This window comes from Petaurus breviceps, unplaced genomic scaffold (genome assembly GCF_028583685.1).
Source record: "Petaurus breviceps papuanus isolate PSGF00001 unplaced genomic scaffold, PetGlider_PUasm1.0 90825, whole genome shotgun sequence".
NCBI classification, from domain to species: domain Eukaryota; kingdom Metazoa; phylum Chordata; class Mammalia; order Diprotodontia; family Petauridae; genus Petaurus; species Petaurus breviceps.
In genome coordinates this window covers 4,827,530-4,847,294 of record NW_027187353.1, presented here as the reverse complement: position 1 = coordinate 4,847,294, position 19,765 = coordinate 4,827,530, and the positions used below count along the sequence as shown (strand labels likewise).

Genomic DNA, 19,765 nt, shown 5'->3' with positions numbered 1-19,765 from the left:
GATGATGATTTTTCCTGCAATGATATTCTGTGTTCAGGGCTAGAACCTCTCAACCCCTCAATAATAAGGCCTGTGTTTGGGAGGAAGAGGGAGCCTGGGGAAGACCAGTTTGTCCTGGGAATGGGGAGAGAGAGGGGGCTTTACAAAAATGAGCCCAACAGCAGAAATTCTTCATCTTTTGACTTCATCTGTTGGGTCTACACAGACCCAAACCGAACTAAGCTTTGCTATGGCTGGGGCTTGTTTGGTCTGACACTGCTCATTGAGCTATCCCCCCACCCTACCCCCACAGCAAATATGAGGCAAAGACTTTCCAATAGCACCATGGAGATGAGGAGATTGAAGAATAGGGTGCAACAGCTGCAGAACGAGTTAATTCGGGTGAGTGGGATCTTACAAAGAGGGAGAAACAAGATGTGGGTGGGTAAAGAATTGAGACAGGGGGACAAAGTGGGGAGGCAAGGGGGGAAGTATAAGTCCATGGGGGTGGGCCAGGAGAGGGGAGTGTTAGTGGATGCTTTTCAGTGTTTCTCTCTGTACCACAACTCCCCTGTACCACAACCCTACCATCCTTACAGAAGAATGATCGGGAGAAGGACTTGTTGCTAATGCAACAGTCTCATCAGCAACAGCAGCAAAATTTGAGGAGATGCCAGGACAAACTGCAGAAAATGAAGGGCCTGGAGCAAACTGTGAAGAACCAGGAGAAGGTAGGCTTAACTGTGGATCAGGCAGGCAGGAATAGGCAGGGTCCAGGCCTGGAGGGTCTTCAAACCAAGCTCCACTCCCCCCCCCCAAAAAAAAAACCAACTAGCCAGAGAAAGTAAATCAGGGGGTAATGATAAAGGCAGACAGGGGAAGGAAATGGGAATCCCATCATGGACAGATTGGAAACTGAATCTGAAACTTTGTGGGCTTAGAAGGCAACTTGGCACAGTAAAAAAAATTTATATATGTGTGTGTGTTTATGTATGTATATACACACATACACATAAATACATTCATATATATTATATATATAGATGTACATGTATATGTGCATATACATTCATATATATAGATTAGTCTTTGGGAAAGTCCCTTCCCTTCTCTGTGTCACTGTTTCCTCAACTGTAAAGTGAAAAGATTAAACTAAATCAAGGGTCCTTACATTTTTTGTGCCGTGGACCCTTTTGGCAGTGTGGTGAAGTCAATGGACCCCTTCTCAGAATACTGGTTTAAAATGTATAACATACATAGCAATTCAAAAGAAACCAATTGAATACGGAAGCAGTTATTGAAGCTTTCAGCAAGTTCATAGACCCCACTGCTATCACTAATACCTGGGTCTCCTTTTCTGGGTCTTGAGCAGGAACCAGAGGAGGCAAAGAGAGAGCAGCCCACATCCTTGGGAAGCTTGTGTGGCTGAGGAGGTGAGACTCTATTATTCCCCAACATGCAAACAGGTGGTTTCCTCACCCTTCAGTCCCACAGAAAGGTACAGAAAGTGCACAGAGGTCGGGGTCTCTGCCCTTATGCCTGATTGTTGTTGCTGTACAGACTCTCAGGGACTGAATGGGAAGGGGACCTTAGTGAGGAAATCAATCAGCGGGCAGCCTGGACTTCAAACCCCGCTTAGTGATCACAAGGGCATTGTGGTTAGGAAAGCATGTTAACCTTGTACACCTGAATTAGATGAAGTTTGCCAGACTGGTTAGGATCAGGAGAGTCTTGCATTCCTTGCCTAAATGAAAGCTGGCTAGACCAGTCATTAGGGTTCATAGGAACTGCCCAGTACATAGGCGAGTCAGTGTTGGCCAAGTGTGAAGTTATTTCTGTCAATCCTCACAGACTCACACAGGGAACAAATCAGAGACCGCCACAGCCCAAGATATGAGACATGAAGACAATAAGGACTCAATATCGCTGTTCTAACCTACAAACTCAAGCCTATTCTAGGCTTGGGCAGCATCTCCCAGATCCATTAAAATAAATACTTCACATTTCTATAGAGCTTTAGTTTACAAAGTAATTTTCTCACACTACCCCCCACTGAGGTAGGTAGAGAAAGTTTTGTTGTCATTGAGTCACTTCAATCATGTCCGATTCTCCGTGACCCCATTTGGAGTTTTCTTGGCAAAGACACTAGGGTGGTTTGCCATTCCTTTCTCCAGCTCAATTTACAGAAGAGGAAACCGAGGCAGACAGTGTTAAGAGACTTGCCTAGGGTCACACAGCTAGCAAGTGTCTGAGGTCAAATTTGAACTCAGGTCCTCCTGACTCCAGTCCCTGTCCTCTATCCACTGCACCACCTACACACCAGGTTGCCTAACTAATAAGGGGTGGAGACAGGACTCATTTGAAGGTCTCATGACTCTAAGTCTAGTCTTCTTCCCCTCTCTCTATGTTACTTTTCATTAGGTCATTTTAAACTTGGGGATTTTTTAAAAATTGTTTTCAATAAAAAAGTTGTTTTCAAAAATTGCCTTGCTTTGTTAACCTCTAAGTTTGACTTTATATATTTAAAACTATGATTCTGAAAAGGGAATCCACAGGCTTCACCAGACTACCAAAGGGGTTCTTGACACAGAAAATGTTAAGAACCTCTGATCTAGGTCCAGACAAAGAAGGGAAATACAAATAACCCAGAATCCTCTTCAACTCCAGCTGAGTGGTACCCCTTGACTGGTCCATGTCTCTCCATTCTTCTTCTCTCTGTCCTTCAGGTGATTCAAACAATGGAAAAGATCTTGGAGGACAAAGTAAATCAGCCATCCAGGGAAAGGTCTGACTCAGTGTCCCCACTGGGGCGGCCTCTGGGAAAGCACACAGGTAAGTCATGAATTCTGAGCAATTTATTTTGACTCAATAATTATTCATTTTCAACCACTATGCACAAGGTCCTGAGCTAGACCCTGAGGGGGCATAAAAATGAAGAAGATAAGGGATCTGCCTTTAAGAAGCTTAAAATCTAGAAGGGGGCCCTACCTTTCAGCCTTATCCCCAAGGATGCATGGCCACCATCTTGAAAGAGCCCAGACAGCCAAGTAGTCATCTTTGGCTACCTATGTGAATGCAACAAATCAGCAACACCCCTAAACCCCAAGCCTGTTTCTCCTTAACTTATCCCATTAACAAACCTTTACTGAGTACAATCTGTATACACAGTACCATGGAGAAGACAGAAGAAGACACAGAACCCCTCCTCAGGGAACTCCCAATTGGGTCAAGGGGGTTATAGTGTGACCTCAAAGCCTGATATCTTCAGGGTCACTCTTCTCTGGGCACTCTCTAGTTTAGCAATGTCCTCCCCAAAATGTGGCAACCTAAGATGAATATAGTCCTACTGTTAGGGCAGTTAAGTAGAGAACTGTACTGGGAGTCAGGAGGATCTGAGTTCAAATCCTGCACCAGACACACTCTGCATGACCCTGGACAAGTTACTTGACCTCTCTGAGAGACGGTTTTCTCATCTTTAAAATGAGTGGGTGGACTTGAAGATCTCTCAGGTGCCTTCCAGTTTCAATTCTATGATTCTATGAGTATGTAGTCTGCCCAGAGTACATTGGGAATGATTATCTTTCTCTTCCAGATCCTTCCCTCTCTTAATGCAGCCTAAGATCAAGTTAGCTTTTAGGGCCACCATATTGTACTGCTGACACATTCATTGAAATTCCAAGGTCTTTTTTCAGACAAACTAATTTCTCACCATCCTTCCCCAGTTGTGTTCTTGTGACATTGACTTTTTGAATCCAAGTGGAGGACTTTACATTTATCCCTGTTATTCTCAATCTTGTTCTTGATCTGGCTTAAAACTCTAGCCTGGTGAGGGAACTCTGGATCTTGGTTCTGACATCAGATTGTTAACCTTCCTCCTCAGGTTTGTATCATCAGTCAATTGAAAAGCATTCTATCTAAGCCTTCTTCTAAGCCAAGAAGAAGAAAGCAAATCCCTCTTCCACTTGGTGATACTTGGAAAATTTTAAGGTACCTACCATGTCACCTCTAAATCCCTATATCTTCATTTGGCATAAATTCATGGCCCTTCACTACCCTGACTGCTTTTCTTGAGTGGTCTCCAGTCTTTCATTGTCCTTCCTAAAATGAGACCCCCAACTAATCCTCCAGGTATGGTCTGACCAAAGGAGGGTATGGCAGGACTGTCACTTTGGGCCCTCTGCTTTGCTTAATATAGCATAAATGCTTATTCCTTCCCCCCCCCTTCCACTTCTGATTTTTTTTAACCCAGGTGTAAAATCTTACATTTATCCAGAGGTATTCTGGTAAATGTTTAACAACTTACTCTCTGAAGAAAAAAAAATGCCTGGGCAATTTTAAGTTTAATCAGCATTATTTATATTTTGGGCATCACTTTATTATGTCTAGACAACAAAACAATAAACCAAGCCCTGATTTGTAATTTTGCCAATTTCCAAGGTATACACGTTTACAATGAAAATTTAACAATCAGCTCTCTCTTGAGCCTGTGCTCCAATAGAGCATTGCATTTATCCCTATGTAATGTCCCCTTATTAGATTCAGTTCAACTAACTTAGCTTGTAAAGATTTTTTCTGACTCCTGTCTCTCTCATTCAGTAGCTTAGATATCCCTCCTTGTTCTGTGTCAGCCGCAGAGAGGTCCCATAGAGTGACTCAATGAATGTTCATGAGTGCCACCTCAGATGATAGAGGAATTCCATTCATTCCTATATTTGAATTTACCTGGATTAGACCCATCCAGGGGGCTCTTTACTATGATGAGTCAACAGGCAAGGCTCTTCATCCTTTGACCTGGCCCTACTGGGCCTATGAGCCAATCAGCCCCTCCTTCTCACTAGTACATTCCAACATACCTGAGGTCTGCTTATCCTAGCTTGGTGCATTTGTGAGAGTTTTTGCTTCCCTTTGTCTATCTCAGTATAAAACCACACAACTCCTAACATCTACTGGCAATCTATAACCAATTCTATTCAGTAGATCAGCTTTGGGTCATAGATTTAGAACCAGAAGAGACCTCCAAGGCCATAGGTTCCACTCCCTTCCCCCTTGTTTTACAGATAAGGAAACTGAGACACAGAGAGATGGAGTGACTTCCTGAGGGTCACAGGTTGTGAATGTCTGTGGAAGGAGCTGACCTGACTCCAAATCTTTTGTCCTGTGGACTATGGCCACCTCTATGGCCTAGATTGAGTTGACTGTCTGGGTTGCAGTTTTGCATGATGCTTCATTACCCCTGAACCAGGCCAAAGCAGGGAGCGGGTATGGCAGTCAAGTAAGGAGAACATGTCCTGTGCCCTTCTCTTGAGGGAATATAACCACTAAATCATTTCATGTACTAGCAATAAATCCTCAGTTAATAAAATGAAGGTAAAACTTGATCCGACCCATTTTAGATTATATACTACTTGAAAGCAGGGACTGTCCTTTTTCCATATTTTTATCTCTAGTGCTTAGCACAGTGCCTGGCACCTAAGAGTATAGGCAAGAAGAGTGTTTGTTAACTAATGGATTAAATACCAAGCCATGCCCAGATCCCTGGGCCATTTCAAAACAGACCTCCTTCCGATGGACTTTGACTGGATACACTCGAACCATATCTGATTTCAATTTGTTTTCCATCTAGCCCTTATCTTGCCATCTTGTTCACAAAATATTGTGAGAGATTGTCAAATGCTTTGTTTAAAATCTACATCATTGCCTTTATCTACCAGTATAGGAATTCAAGACAGAAATTTAATGCAGCTATAATGTGTTATTTTTTAAATCATCACTCTTTCTTCTAGATATGCACCAAGCATCCTTTTGATAAATTCAACAATTTCACCAGTAATCAAAATCAACTTAATTGACTTATAGCTTGCAGACCCCATTCTCTTCCCTCTGCTGACAATGAGTGTAAAGTTTTCCCTTCTTCAGTAGGGTTCTTCATTCTTTTTCAAGGGCTGCCATTAGGGGCTCAGCAATCATAACCGCTACTTCTTTCAGTATCTTGGACTGTAATTAATTAAATCTAGCAAGAAGGTCTGGGCAGTCATCTTAGTAATTTTTTGTTTTTCTTTGGCTCCAAATTCCTCATAGCCACTTTGGGTCTGTCTGTCCCAACTCCAACATCATTCTCCTTGGCAGACAAAATTGACTCACTCTCCTTTCTCTCAATCATTTCTTTATCACTTGGGCAGTTAGGTAGAGCCATGGTTAGAGAGTTGGAGTCAAAAAGACCTAAGTTCCAATCCAACCTCAAATAGTAACTTTAGATACTATCTGTGTGACCCTGGGAAAGTCACTTCACTTCTGTTTACCTCAGTTCCCTCAAGTGTAAGATAGGGATAATAACAACACCTTCCTTGCAGGTGATTATAAAGATTATATGAGATAATATTTGTAAAATAATTAGCATAGTATCTAGCATGTAGTAGGCTCTGTATAAATACTTATTCCCTTACCCCCATTGTCTGATGCACCTTAAGAAGTAGTCTTCTTCCTTCTCTTTTCCCCAGTAAAGTTTATATTGTTTTTAGCACCCCTTACAAGCATTAGCTTGTATAAGCTTCAGTATTCCTGACAACATACCTCGCCATACTTCAGTGTCCATTCTCAGTTACTTTCTCTTGCTTCCATATTTGGAATATGTCCTTTAATAATCTAAGTTGGCCAGTGAGCACCTTGTGCATCCACATTGCTCTCTTCAAATAACTTCACCTTTTTCCTTCCTGTTGGAATTGTTCCTTTCAGTGCCTTGAGAATTTCACTTTTTGTGAACTTCCTTCATCTTTGACTTTTCCTGTAGAATTTTAATCCATTGGATCCTACCTATCTTTCTCTGAACACTTTGAAATATGCTCTCTCAAAAGCTAGGGAACATGTCCCACTAGGATCAGGTTTTCTTTTCTCTCTTTATCACAGACTTTAAGATCTCCATATTGCCTGCTTCAGCAATCAATCCTTTCCTTGGTGGTAAGAATCTGGTCTAAGTATTTCCCTTTTGCTTCTTCAGCTTCTTAACTGATTATTTGCTCATTACAGAGGTGAGGCAGTTAAGCCTGAAAACATTTGACTCCCAGGGACTTGGGACCTAGTTTCATATCATCTAGAACCCTAGCCAGGCTACTCACAGTACATTGGAAGGCTTACTATTTAGGAAGGCCACTATTAACCTGGAAGTCTATCAAGAATCATAGGATCATTGATTTTAAAGACAAATGGTCCTTGGAGATCATCTAATCTAAATCCTTCATTTTACAGATGAGGAGATTGAGTTTCAGGGAAAAGAAGTGATTTGCCCAAGGCTGCCACATAATAAGTGAAACAGAGTCAGGATGCAAACTCAGAGCATCAGATAACAAATTCAGTGGAATGAATTCCTCTCCACAGCCCCACATAATCCACTCTGTGCAGGATGGACTGGAAGAGGAGAAGCCAGAGGCAGGGAGCTAAGTTAGTACAGGATTGCAGCAGCTTTTCATTTTTCATATTTTCTCCTCACCTTACTCTCCCCCCCCCCAAACTCAATTCAATTCAGTAAACACATATTAGGAACCTTCTATGTGCAGAGCACCGTGTTTGGTGCTAGAAGCATTAGGAAGTTAAGGTCTTCAATAAATAAGCATTTATTAGGCACTTATCCTCTACCATACACTGCTAGGTACAAGTACAAAGAAGGAAACAATGCCAACTCACAATGAGCTTACATCCTAATGGAGGAGATAACAAGTACATATAAAAATATAGATAGCACAAATATAAAGTGATCGTAAAAGCTAATATGTACATAAGAGTCCCATATAAGGGAGTCTGGCTAGTAAACATCAGGGAGAATCAAGAAAGGCTTCATGCAGGAGATGGTGTCTGAGCTGGAGGGACTCTATTCACCAGAGGTAAGGAAGGAGTGCAGGTAAGATGCCATCCCTGTCCTCATGGAGCTTGTAGTCTAGTAGAAGGTGATGAGATATACTCAAGGAACTCAAATACACCATCAAACCTAAGTGCATTAGGAAGGTATGAGTGAATTGCCATGTTAGGTCCCTCCTAGCCACTCTTCTCTCCCTAGGCCCCATGGGGGAGAGTGTGCCCTTTGACTTTTACTCCATATTGCTGGCCGAGAACGCAAGGCTGCGGAGTGAGTTGGATAAAAACCGCCACCAGTCTTCCCCCATCATCCTGCAGCAGCAAGCCCTACCGGTAAGGACCCGGGCTGCCAATCCACAAGCATGCTTTTGCGTTGTCCTTTGCATGCGGACTCACCTGCTCCAGGCCCCCAAACTCCCACTAAGAGTAGGGAGAGACAAGCTGCATGTAGCCAACCACTGTCCAGTCCAAAGTCTATCACAAGAAAGGCTAGAATATGCCAAAAGGCGGGGACAAGGAGCCTAACCAGTCATGTCTGGGAACTCTAGGACTACCTCAGAGATGAGGAAAAAATGGGATGATAGCCTTGCTTGCCAGGTCAGTTCTCTAGTCCTGTTACAATTTCCAGTTGGTTCCACCACTCTGCATGACCATTCTCCCTATGCATGTCCCTGTATCTTCACCAAGACAGCAAAGGGTCCTTTCAAGCTGAGATCAGTCACTTACCAGGTTGGGTGACTACTCATCACGTACCCTGAGATTGCCTAGAGTGTCTCATGGACTCCTGATGCAGTCCGGGTGACAGGGGTAGGTCAAGGTTTTTTACCATGATTTTATAGAGGTCTCCTGGAATCTTCAGCTGACTTCCAGTTCTTGGACCAAGCTGGTTTCCTCTCCATAAGTGTGTGTGTGTGTGTATGTGTGTGTGTGTGTGTGTGTGTGTGAAGTCTTTAGCTCTCTTAACTGTGCATAGTCAGAGTAGATAGAGTGGCTTCATTTGAGAGCTTCATTTTCTACCTTGTCCCAGGGTCCTACAACAAAGGGTGACCCAATCCCCGGACCATCACTTCTCATCCTCCCCACACCCTATCCTCAATATCCCCATCTCTTCCTCCAAGTCCATTCAGTGAAGCCAATAGAAGCCCTTATGTAGAGGCTTGAGTTCCCACTCCCTGGGCCACATATCCAGTCTTCCCCACACCAGCCCTCTCCCAGTTCTCTCCCTCCCCTTCCTGACATCTCCTGGGATGCCTGGGGAGACTTGGAGGACCTTTCTCCACAGTCCCAGGAGAACCCTGGGGAGAAGGGAGCAGCCAGAGACTTGGCAGAGAGGCTACAAGAGACAGATCAGACAACCTACTCATCACACCTGGGGAGTCTACTTAGACAGGTGGGTACCTTTGACCCTAGTGATTCCTCCTGCTCATTTTCATCTTCTGTGGCCACTCATGCATAGACAGACATCTCCCTCTAAGCAAGCCTGCCACATGCAAAGGGCTTAAGCTGAACAGAAGATCAGCTCTTGGCCAAGGGGTTTCTTCACTTCACGATGGGCCCTTCTTTGGACAAAGCTAATATATACAGGAATCCTACTTCTTTAACAGATAAATAGGAGCATAATGTAGAGAGATTCTTTGCTTTACAAAACAATTCTTCACTTTACATGAGCATTTGGCACAGGGTTCCTTCAAGTAGTTGGTTCAAGTACATTTAAAATGACTTGATTTACAGAAATGGGATTTATTTTTAAAATTAAATTACATATTTTTAATTAAGAAATATCTATTTTTCTTTCTCTCCCACCTCCCCTGACTTTGGAGGAAAAAAAGAAAAGAAAAACTTTTTTAATGCATATGCATAGTCCAGCAAAACAAATTCCCAAATTGACCAAGTGCAAAAAATGCACGTCTCATTCTGCGCTCCAAAAAATGTGATTCTAATGCATTTTTTCAGAAGTACCATGATCAAATCAAGTTTCACATATACTGTGAAATAGACCACTACATCCCTCAGGATGCTTGGCATTTCTTTGGACTCTAGAGTAAGGATCAGACACCATTCCTTATTGCCGGGGAAGGGGTAGGTAGTCTCCATGGAGGGGAGAAGTGAAAGCAGCGAAAAAGAAACTGGTGCCTAAAGCAGATTTGGGGTAGGAGGGATGCCATTCAGAACCAACTGATCCTATCATCCAATGGCACCCATCTGGGATCCAGGACCTGACTCCCCTACTACCTCTCTCACTCTCTCCCAGAAAAGGATACCCAGAGAAGATTCTCTCTCCATCCATCTATCCCCAATCAAGAAACATGCCAACATGCCTGTTATCACCTCAGGAAAAATCTCAGCACATGAGGAGAATAGCAGGATTGTTTGTTCTCTTCCAGTCCATTGCATCCTAATATAACAATATGTAGTCCTAGGGGTGGGCAGGTGGTGCAGTGAGTAAGAGTGCCGGCCCCAGCATCGGGAGACCAGGGATCAGTTCTGGCCTCAGATACTTGGCACCCACACAAAATAACTGGCCATGTAACCCCAATTGCTTTAAAAACAACAACAACAATATGTAGTCTTTGACTCAGCCCGCAATAATACAGAATCTGTGACTATTTGGACAGGAGATGTTCTAACCAAAGTTTCCTTTTACACTCACTAAAGGCTTAACAGTATAAATGAACAGGATATCTAAGATATAATAGGACCCAGTTTACCTAAGAGAAGAAACTATTTTCTAACACTTAAAAGCCCTTATTTATACTTCATACAATTGGCATCCTGACCAAACACCATTCTTATTGGTCCATTAAAGCAGTCCTTTTTTCGGCATTCTAGATCAAATTTGCATTTCACAACATTCTACAATTTAATTTTTTTAACATATTTAGATTGACTCCCTTGATATGAATGCAGATTAGTTATGTTTGCCACCTCTCCCTAGACCTCTTTCTAAGCTACCTTCTCCCTCTTTCCTTAAGCCATCCTGCATCTTCTTCCCCAGAGCTGAAATCAGGTTAGAGTAAACCCTCAGCTTTAGGGGAACTTTTTTCTTGAGCAGAATTCTTGGTAACCAAAGCAATAAAATATTTTTAATATGACTCATCTCCTGAGCTATATTTCCCAGGATTCTCAGCAGGTTGGCTATACAGACCCCCTTTCTGTAGGCAACTTGGTCTAGCCAGATTTTATTTGTAACAGTCCCTTGCATAGCATTGTATAACTTCCCAAAGCTTTTTCCCATCCATTGCCATACTTGTCATCCCCTTCCCTGAGGGAGGTGACGTAGGATTCTATCATTCTACAGATGAGAAGCCTGAAGTCAAGAGGGATCACATGACGTGACCAAAGTCATCCAGTAAATCATTGTGGAACACGGCATACGTAGAAGGGGTGCTAAATATGGGATTATATTTGAAGACTGGCTCTATTCTGAGAACTCAGGCAATCTGGGCCTCAGTTTCCTCATTTGGAAAGCTAGAGGGTCAGGCTAGGTGATCACCGAGGTCCCTGTCAAATCGAAGTCCTATGATCCCAAGTTACAACTTCAAGCCTTCACCCTTAGTTTCAGGGTCATGGAGGATCAATCACCTCACACCCAGCGCAGTAGCCTTTCCTTGTTTTCAAAAATGACTCCCTTTCTGCTCCGCATGCTATATGATCTTCACAGAGGTTGATGGGAAGACTCTTGTCAGGTCACCTATTCTGGCTGGGCCTCAGTTTACCTCAGGTGTGTAATGGGATTGCAATGGTGTGGTTCCTCGAGTGGCCAGATTTGTGCTTTTGCCAACAGGACTTCCTATCCGGATCCTCAGACAAAGTCAATCTTATGGCCAAATTGGAGACCGCTCAAAATCGCATTCGGATTCTGGAGAGCGAGGTAGGTGAGGCCTCACATTCTCACTGGAGTCCTCCTAGATAAGCCCATGGAGAGCAAGGCTCTAGAGAGCTGTAGTACCAGGATAAAGAATGGAATGAAGTCACTCAACCCTTCTGTGCCCCAGTTTCCAAATCTGTAAAATGAAGGTGTTGGACTCAACGATCACTAGGTTTCCTTCCAGCTCCAAATCTACAATATATGAAACATAATAAAACCAAAGGGAAACTCAGTTATTTAGTCAGAGAATAATCAATTTCCAATTGACTTCAATGGAGCCCATAGTTCCAAGAGCCTGGGGCAGGGCCTTTTTCATGAGCTCAAAAGGTCTTAGGAGTGTAGGATTTAGAGTTGGAACTCCACCTTCCCTTCCCCAGCCTCCCAACCCAACCACCATTATGAGCCCTGATATCTGCCCCGGGTGGGGAGAAGGGAGGGGTAGCCCCATAGGAAGCACCAGAGTCCCCACGTGCTGTACCAGCCCCCTCCGTCATGGGCCCAGCAGCCCTGATGCCTATTCATCCCTATCTGGGGCCACAGTTGGAAGATTCAGCTCGACGCTGGGGACAAGAAAAACAAGATCTGTCCTCGAAGCTGATGGAGCAAGACCATGGATTTACACTTGGCTCCAGTCCTATGTTGACAGAATACCAAGTGAGTAGCCTCAGGGGTACCTGGGACTGGGGTGAAGGAACAGGGAGGTGTCTAGCCCTCACCAGGCCAGTCTTTGAGAGCCATTTCTGAGGAGTCAGCTTTGGAAAGAATGTGGGCTAGCCATGAGGAAGCCTGGCTTCCAATATGGGTTCTGCCACCAATTCCCTATGTGACATTGAGCATGTCCCTTCTGTTAGCCTAATTTTCTCATCTCTGAAATGTAGACCTTCATTCTCACCATCACCACATCATCATAGTCCTCTCTATTAGCAGAGGCAGATGGCTCTGAGACTGGCCCGGCACAACACTACCCAAATGCAGGGTGGCTGTGTCAGGGCAAAGAGGGCTGTTGGAGCAGAGAGGGATCAGATCCCCAAGGGACCTCAAAGGTGACCTAATTCACAGCCCTGCACCATGCCCTATTTATTTTTTTAATTAAATTTTATGTTTATTTTTACTTTGCATCATTCATTTCCACAAGATTTTGAGTTACAAATTTTCTCCCCATCTTTCCCCTACCCACCACCCCAAAACAGCAATCCTACTGCTCCCCCAATCTTCTCTCTACATGCCCCCTCTGACTTTCCAGTAGGGCAAGATGGATCTCTATACCCCAGTGCCTGTATATCTTATTTCCCGGTTGCATGTAAATAATAATAATATATATGTTTTTTTTAAATATTTGATTTTAAAACTTTGAATTCCAGATTCTTTCCCTACCTCCCTCATCACCCACCCTTCCTGGGAAGATAGGCAATTCAATATAGGTTGTACACATGTAGCTACGCAAAACATTTCCATAGTGAATATATTGTGAAAGACTGGCTATATTTCCCTCCATCCTATCCCACCCCTCACTTGTTCTATTCTCTACTTTGATCCTGTCCCTTTTCAAAAGTGGGTGCTTCTAACCTCCCTCCCCCCCCAACCTGCTCTCCCCTCCATCATCCCCCCTCTCATCCCCTTTCCCCCTGCTCTCCTGTAGAATGAGATACCCTATTTAGTGTGTATGTCATTCCCTCTCTAAGCCAAATTCAATGAGAGTAAGGTTGACCCATTCCCTTTTGCCTTCCTGTTCTTCCCCTCCATTGTAACAGTTTTCCCTTACCTCTTCTATATGAGATAATTTACCCCCATTCTATCTCTCCCCATCTCTTCTCATTATATTCCTCTCTCACCTCTCAATTTCACCTTTTAAGTATCATCCCTTCCTATTCAATTGGTCCTGTGCCCTTTGTCTATGTATACCTGTACACATATATACACACACTCACATATGTATTCATACACCCATATACCCTCCAATATAGACATATATATGTATTTATACCTAAATATATACATTTATATTCCCTTCAACTATTCTTATACTGAGAAAAGTTTCATCAATTACAATGATCGTTTTTCCATGTAGGAATGTAAATAGTTCAACTTTGATAAGTTCCTTATGATTTCTTTTCCCTGTTTATCTTCTCATGCTTCTCTTGCTTCTTGTATCTGAATGTCAAATTTTCTATTCAACTCTGGTTTTCTCATCAAGAATGCTTGAAAGTCCTCTATTTCATTGAATGACCATATTTTCCCCTGAAATATGATACTCAGTTTTGGATAGGTCATTCTTGGTTTTAATCCTAGCTCCTTTGACCTCTGGAATATCATATTCCAAGCCCTTCAATCACTCAGTGTAGAAACTGCCAGGTCTTGTATTATACTGATTGTGTTTCTACAATATTCAAATTGTTTCTTCTTGGCTGCTTGTAATATTTTCTCCTTGATCTGGGAACTCTGGAACCTGGCTATAATATTCCTAGGAGTTTTCTTTTGGGGATCTTTTCCAAGAGGTGATAGGTGGATTCTTTGTTTCTTTCTTTCTTTGCTTTTTGGGTGGGCAATAGGGTTAAGTGACTTGCCCAAGGTCACACAGCTAGTAAGTGTTCAGTGTCTGAGGCTGGATTTGAACACAGACTCCAGGGCCGGTGCTCTATTCACTATGCCACCTAGCCACCCCCCTCGGTGGATTCTTTCAACCTCTATTTTGCCCTCTGGTTCTAAGACATCAGGGCAATTTTCCTTGAGAATTTCTTGAAGGATGATTTTCTAGGTTCTTTTTTTGATCATGGCTTTCAGGTAGTCCAATAATTTTAAATTATCTCTCCTGGATCTATTTTCCAGGTCAGTGGTTTTTCCAATGAGATATTTCACATTGCCTTCTATTTTTCATTTGTTTGAATCTGTTTAATAGTATCTTGATTTCTCATAAAGTCACTAGCTTCCAGCTTCCATTTACTCCAATCTAAGTCTGAAGGAATGGTTCTCTTCAGTGAGCTTTTGAGATTCTTTTCCCATCAGGTAAATTTGGCTTTTTAAGGCATTCTTCTCCTCATTGGTTTTTTTGAGCCCCTTTTTCCATTTGAGTTAGTCTATTTTTTAAGGTGTTATTTTCTTCAATCAGTTTGTTGACTCGCTTTTCATGATTTTCTTGCATCATTCTCATTTCTCTTCCCAATTTTTCCTCCACTTCTCTTATTTGGTTTTCAAAATCCTTCTTAAGCTCCTCTATGGCCTATAACTAATTCATATTTTTCTTGGAAGCTTTTGGTGCAGGAGTTCTGACTTCATTGTCTTCCTGCCATTCCATGTTTTGATCCTTTTTGTCCCCCAAAAAGGAATCCAAAGTTGAATAGCTGTGCTTGCTTTGCTTCCTCTTTGCTTGTTCTTGTTGCCACCCAATTACTTGACTTTTTAGCTTTTTCCTACAGTAAAACTCTGCTTTCAGAGAGGAAAGCTTTGTCCCAAATCTCTGGGGTTTTCACAACTGCTGGAGCAATTGCTTGGGTGCCCTCTCAGAAGCCTCCACTGGCTCTGGCACCTGGTCACACACCCCAGGACCTCCACCCTAGACAGCAGTTTAGATCCAAGCAGGTTAAAGCAAGAGTGATTACCCCTCAGAATGGTCACTTGCTCCCCCTACAATCTGTAGGCCAGGAGCTCTGAAGCAGCCATATGGTGGTGGCCACCACACTTCAGCCACTTCTCCTTATGGGGGCAGAAGCCAGACCACACTCCCAGATTCCCTGTTCCCAAAGTCTACACTGACCTATCATTTTGTCTTTGGCATTTATGGGTTGATAATTCTGGAAACCGCCAGAGCTGCTGGTGGTCCACTCTCCTGACATCCCTCTAGTTGTGACCGGTTGGGCCACCCTGAGGCTAAAACCATGAGCTTATGCAGGGCTGGGCTCTGCTCCCAGGGGCTGTGATGAACCTTTCCTGTCTGCCTTCTGGGCTGCCTTCAGCGGGAGACTTGTTTCTCTCTGTCACTTTGTGGGTTCTGTAGCCCTGAAGTTTGTTTAGAGTCATTTTTAGAGGTATTTGGGGTGGTTATGGGGGGAGTGCAGGGAGTTTTCCTGCTTCTACGCCACCATCTTGGCTCCACCCCCCCCCATGCCCTATTTAAATAGCTGAAAAGTATCATGTCACAATGGATCTAGATACAGGAGGCTGCCTCAGACTCCTACTGCCCCAGACACACACTTACACTGACAATTCTTTTAACCTCTAAGAACCTCAGATCCCTATAAATCATGTGAACATAGGCTTGTTATGAGTGTGGTGTTTTGTCAAACTTAAAATGCTCTTGAAATGTGAGTTATGATGATGAAAGAGCTAAGAACATTTGTCTAGGTATTCATGACTCCCCCTCTATGGGGAAAAGGACTGAGATTTCCCAGAATTCTGAGTCTGGCCAGGATGCTGACAGGCAAGGACGGGGCTGACTTCAGCAAAAGTAGAGGAGAAATAGCTGCCCCTCTGAGTGAACTAAAAGGCAAAAAAGGAGGAAGAATTTCTATCAATCCATGATTTCCTGAAGAGGAGGTAATGGAGCAATAGTCAAAGTGGGCTGAAAACTGCAGAAACAAGTCCTGTTGCCCCATGAGCCAAGGTGTGTGTGTGGCGGAGGTGGGGGGGGGGGGGTCTGTCCCATCATCTGTCCAGACTCCTCTAGGGCCCCGGGGGATAGGAACAGGGTGTCTGTTTCCAATTCAGCATTAGCAAGATCTTCTTGAAGATAACAGCTGCCCATCACATGAATGGGCAGCTTTATTACATAGTGAGTACCTCATTTTCTCAAAGCAATTTAACCAAAGCTAAAGAACTATTTTTCATGAATGTGATAGAATTCTACTCCATGAGAATGCAAGGGAAAAAAGAATTTTTTAATAGTCTTAAAATGTAACTTTTTTAGAGACAATAGAATGTTACATAAAGACATAACCAGGTCTGTGTGTATGTATATACATGCATACATACATACATATGTAAACATGTGCACATATGTGTATATAGTATAGTATGTACATGTAGCCTATGTTTATATATGTGGTGTGTGTGTACAAATATAGATTTAGATAGATTAATAGTTTATTACCCAGAACTGTGATTTCCTCAGTGGAGGAAGAATTACCTCAACAAATTCAGGTTGGAACTCCCTGTATAACTTAGAGGTTTAGAGAGTGGCCAGGTTTCCACCCACTACTCCATGTTGCCTTTCCCATTAGATAATATATAATTTTTCTAATAATAAAAATTCTCTGCAGTTCTGTGAGGTTTACAGAGCATTTTCAAACAGTAACTCCCTATTTGGGCTGTGGGCTTATTATCATGCCTACTTAAAGCTGAGGGGATAAGGGCAGCATAAGGTTATGGAGAGAGATCCAGTCTCAAAACCAGGAATCCCTGGGTTCAAGTTCTGACTGAATTATACTGGCTGTGGCACTCTGGACAAGTCAAAGCCTTTCAGGGCCATGTGGCTCACTAAACCATAGGTTCTAGAAAAGGTTCTGATCTTCACTGATAGCTTTTCCTCAATGGACACTCCCTACACCAGTGAAGTTACTGGTCCAAACAAAAAGAAATGGATGTAAATGAGTCCCAGAGAGAAGGCCCAGATCCAAGGTCACACAGCAATATTTTCCACCAACCTTGTCTATCAGTTGGTCTATGTATATTCATTTCTCTAAGTTAGTAGCATAGTAGGAGAGAAGGAAGGAAGGAAGGAAGGAAGGAAGGAAGGAAGGAAGGAAGGAAGGAAGGAAGGAAGGAAGGAAGGAGGGAGGGAGGGAGGGAGGGAAGGAGGTGGGAAGGAGGGAGGGAGGGAGGGAAGGAAGAGAAAGAAAGAGAAAAAGAAAGAGAGAAGGAAGGAAAGAAAGAAAAAAGAAATAAATAAAACTGAAAGATAGGTAGAAAGAAAGATGAAGGGAGGGTAGCCTTATTAGAATGTGAGCTCTTTCCAAGTAGAGATTGCTAAATTCATTGAATCCATATCCCTAACACCTAGTACAGTACCCAGCACACAGAGTAGGGACTTAACAAAGACTTGTTAATTGATAGATACTACATGTACATGTATATATGTAAATGTGTATGTTTGTATGTGTATGTGTGTATGAAAAACAAAACCCTTGTAACAAATGTGTATGATCATATATTATATATGTATATAAGATCCAACTACTAATTGATCAATCTGTCTTTTAGCCAAAATGAAGGAAGGGATACCCATAGTGTGTGTGTGGGTCCACATACACATACACATGTAGACACATTTTGTTTGTATGCTTTTTGGAGGAGGGAGGGCAGGGCAATTGGGGTTAAGTGACTTGCCCAAGGCCACATGGCTAGTAGTTGTTAAGTGTCTGAGGCCAGATTGGAACTCAGGTTCTCCTGACTCCAGAGCTGGTGCTCTATTCACTATGCTACCTAGCCGCACCACATAGAGGCATTCTTAAGGAGCCCATTGTTAGCCCCCAAGGCAGGCCCTGGGTCAGGTGACCCCTGAGATCTCCATCCCTCACCATTAATAGATTTTATGATTCATAGGATTTTGAGCCAATAAAGATCATCTGGTCCAACCTCTTTATTTTACAGTTGAGGAACCAGAACTCCAAAGAATTGAAGTGATTAACCCAGGGTCACAAAACAAGTAAGTAACCAAGCCAGGTTCCAGACCCAGGTGTCCTGACTCCAAGCCCAGAGTTCTTTTCTTTCTGCTGCTGTCTCTGATGCTCACTGATCCCACAGCACAGAGCAGGAGGTCCCAAAGCACATGACTGGTCCCCATAAATGTGAGCAGATGATGCCAGAGGTGGGAGAGGTAGATAGATAGACAGTGCTAAGACTTCTCACGTGGGAGGCACAGCTTTCCTCCCACAGTCTCCATGCATATCCCTGCTGCCTCAAGTGCTCCTCAGTGACCCATCCTGGCTCCGTGGGCGGGTTGGTTAGAAGCTAGCAGAAAGGAGCCATTTCTGGAACCTTCGTGGTCTGTATGAGGTCCTCACCCCCCCCCCCCACACTTTGCCTTATTACAGAGGAGTCCTACGGACCATACGACTTTCAAGAAGCCGCAAAAATAGGATCCGTTATCGCTCTATCCAGAGCCTGATCCGTAAAGGCCAACGAAGATAGAAGGAAAACCTCCCCCACAGAAATAGGCCTCCCTTTGCATTCTTCTCCTGGAATCAGATCCCTAACAACTTTATTAAATGCATAAAGATTGGTGAGTTCCCATGGTCTATTGATGAAGCCCCACCAGCCCTTGGAATATCCCCACTCCTAGACTGTCTCCCTCTCCCACCCACAGTCAGTCTTTTCCTAGGCCTCCCTCCTAGAACCCCAGTCAAGAATCTCTTTGGGGCAGAGAGCTGGCAGATTGGTTAAAGAAGGGGAGGGAGAGAAGAAGGGAGACTGTATTCTAGAGTTATAGGGTATAGATCTTGGAACTTCAATGTCAGAAGGATTGCTGATCTCCCAAAGAAGCAAAATGGCACTTTGGGAACATGGAAGAGGGATATTGATTCTGGGAAGGAGCAAATAATCCTAGGGTATCAGAGCTGGAAGGGCTCACAGAGGTCATCTCATCCAAAAGCCCTCATTTGACAGAGGAAGAAATGGGAGACTTAGAAGGATTTGGTGATTTGTCCACAGTCACACCCTTAATTAGTGGCAGTCAGAAGTAGGACCCAAATGTCCTGATTCCCACTCTCTTCCCAAGGATTCCTCTGTGTAAGGTGATAGAATCAACTTTATGCATAGTCAAGATAGGTTTGACCTGAGAACTACTAGGGAGACCCAATGCCCAAATGTATCTTCCTCAATCCTGGCAGTTTCCCAAGGTATAAGAAACCAAACCAATTGGGTTACCATTCCAATCTGCCAATAGGCACCATCCAGGCCCATCTATATCCATCTACACCCCACCCTCCAAGGAGACACCAGGGCAGTCAGATGAAGCTGGTGCCCCATGCCTAGAGTTATAGAGCTTTGGAGTTTTTTATTTAATTTTTTTCAATGAACAAGCATTTATCTTCTTCCCTACCCACTCATCCCCAATCAAGAAAAAGAAAAAGAAAACTCTTG

At 43.3% G+C, this 19,765-nt stretch overlaps 1 protein-coding gene across 1 annotated transcript in view; it reads left to right on the top strand.

Moving 5' to 3' along the window:
• CCDC33 (coiled-coil domain containing 33) overlaps positions 1-18,762 on the top strand; it is a 188,001-nt gene extending 169,239 nt beyond the window's left edge. Inside the window, exons 15-21 of the mRNA XM_069071206.1 lie at positions 293-381; positions 579-710; positions 2,706-2,811; positions 8,027-8,157; positions 11,546-11,695; positions 12,233-12,346; positions 18,718-18,762. Of these exons, the coding sequence (XP_068927307.1) occupies positions 293-381; positions 579-710; positions 2,706-2,811; positions 8,027-8,157; positions 11,546-11,695; positions 12,233-12,346; positions 18,718-18,762 (767 nt within the window). The remainder of the gene's footprint in view (positions 1-292; positions 382-578; positions 711-2,705; positions 2,812-8,026; positions 8,158-11,545; positions 11,696-12,232; positions 12,347-18,717) is intronic.
• Positions 18,763-19,765: the final 1,003 nt, after the last annotated feature.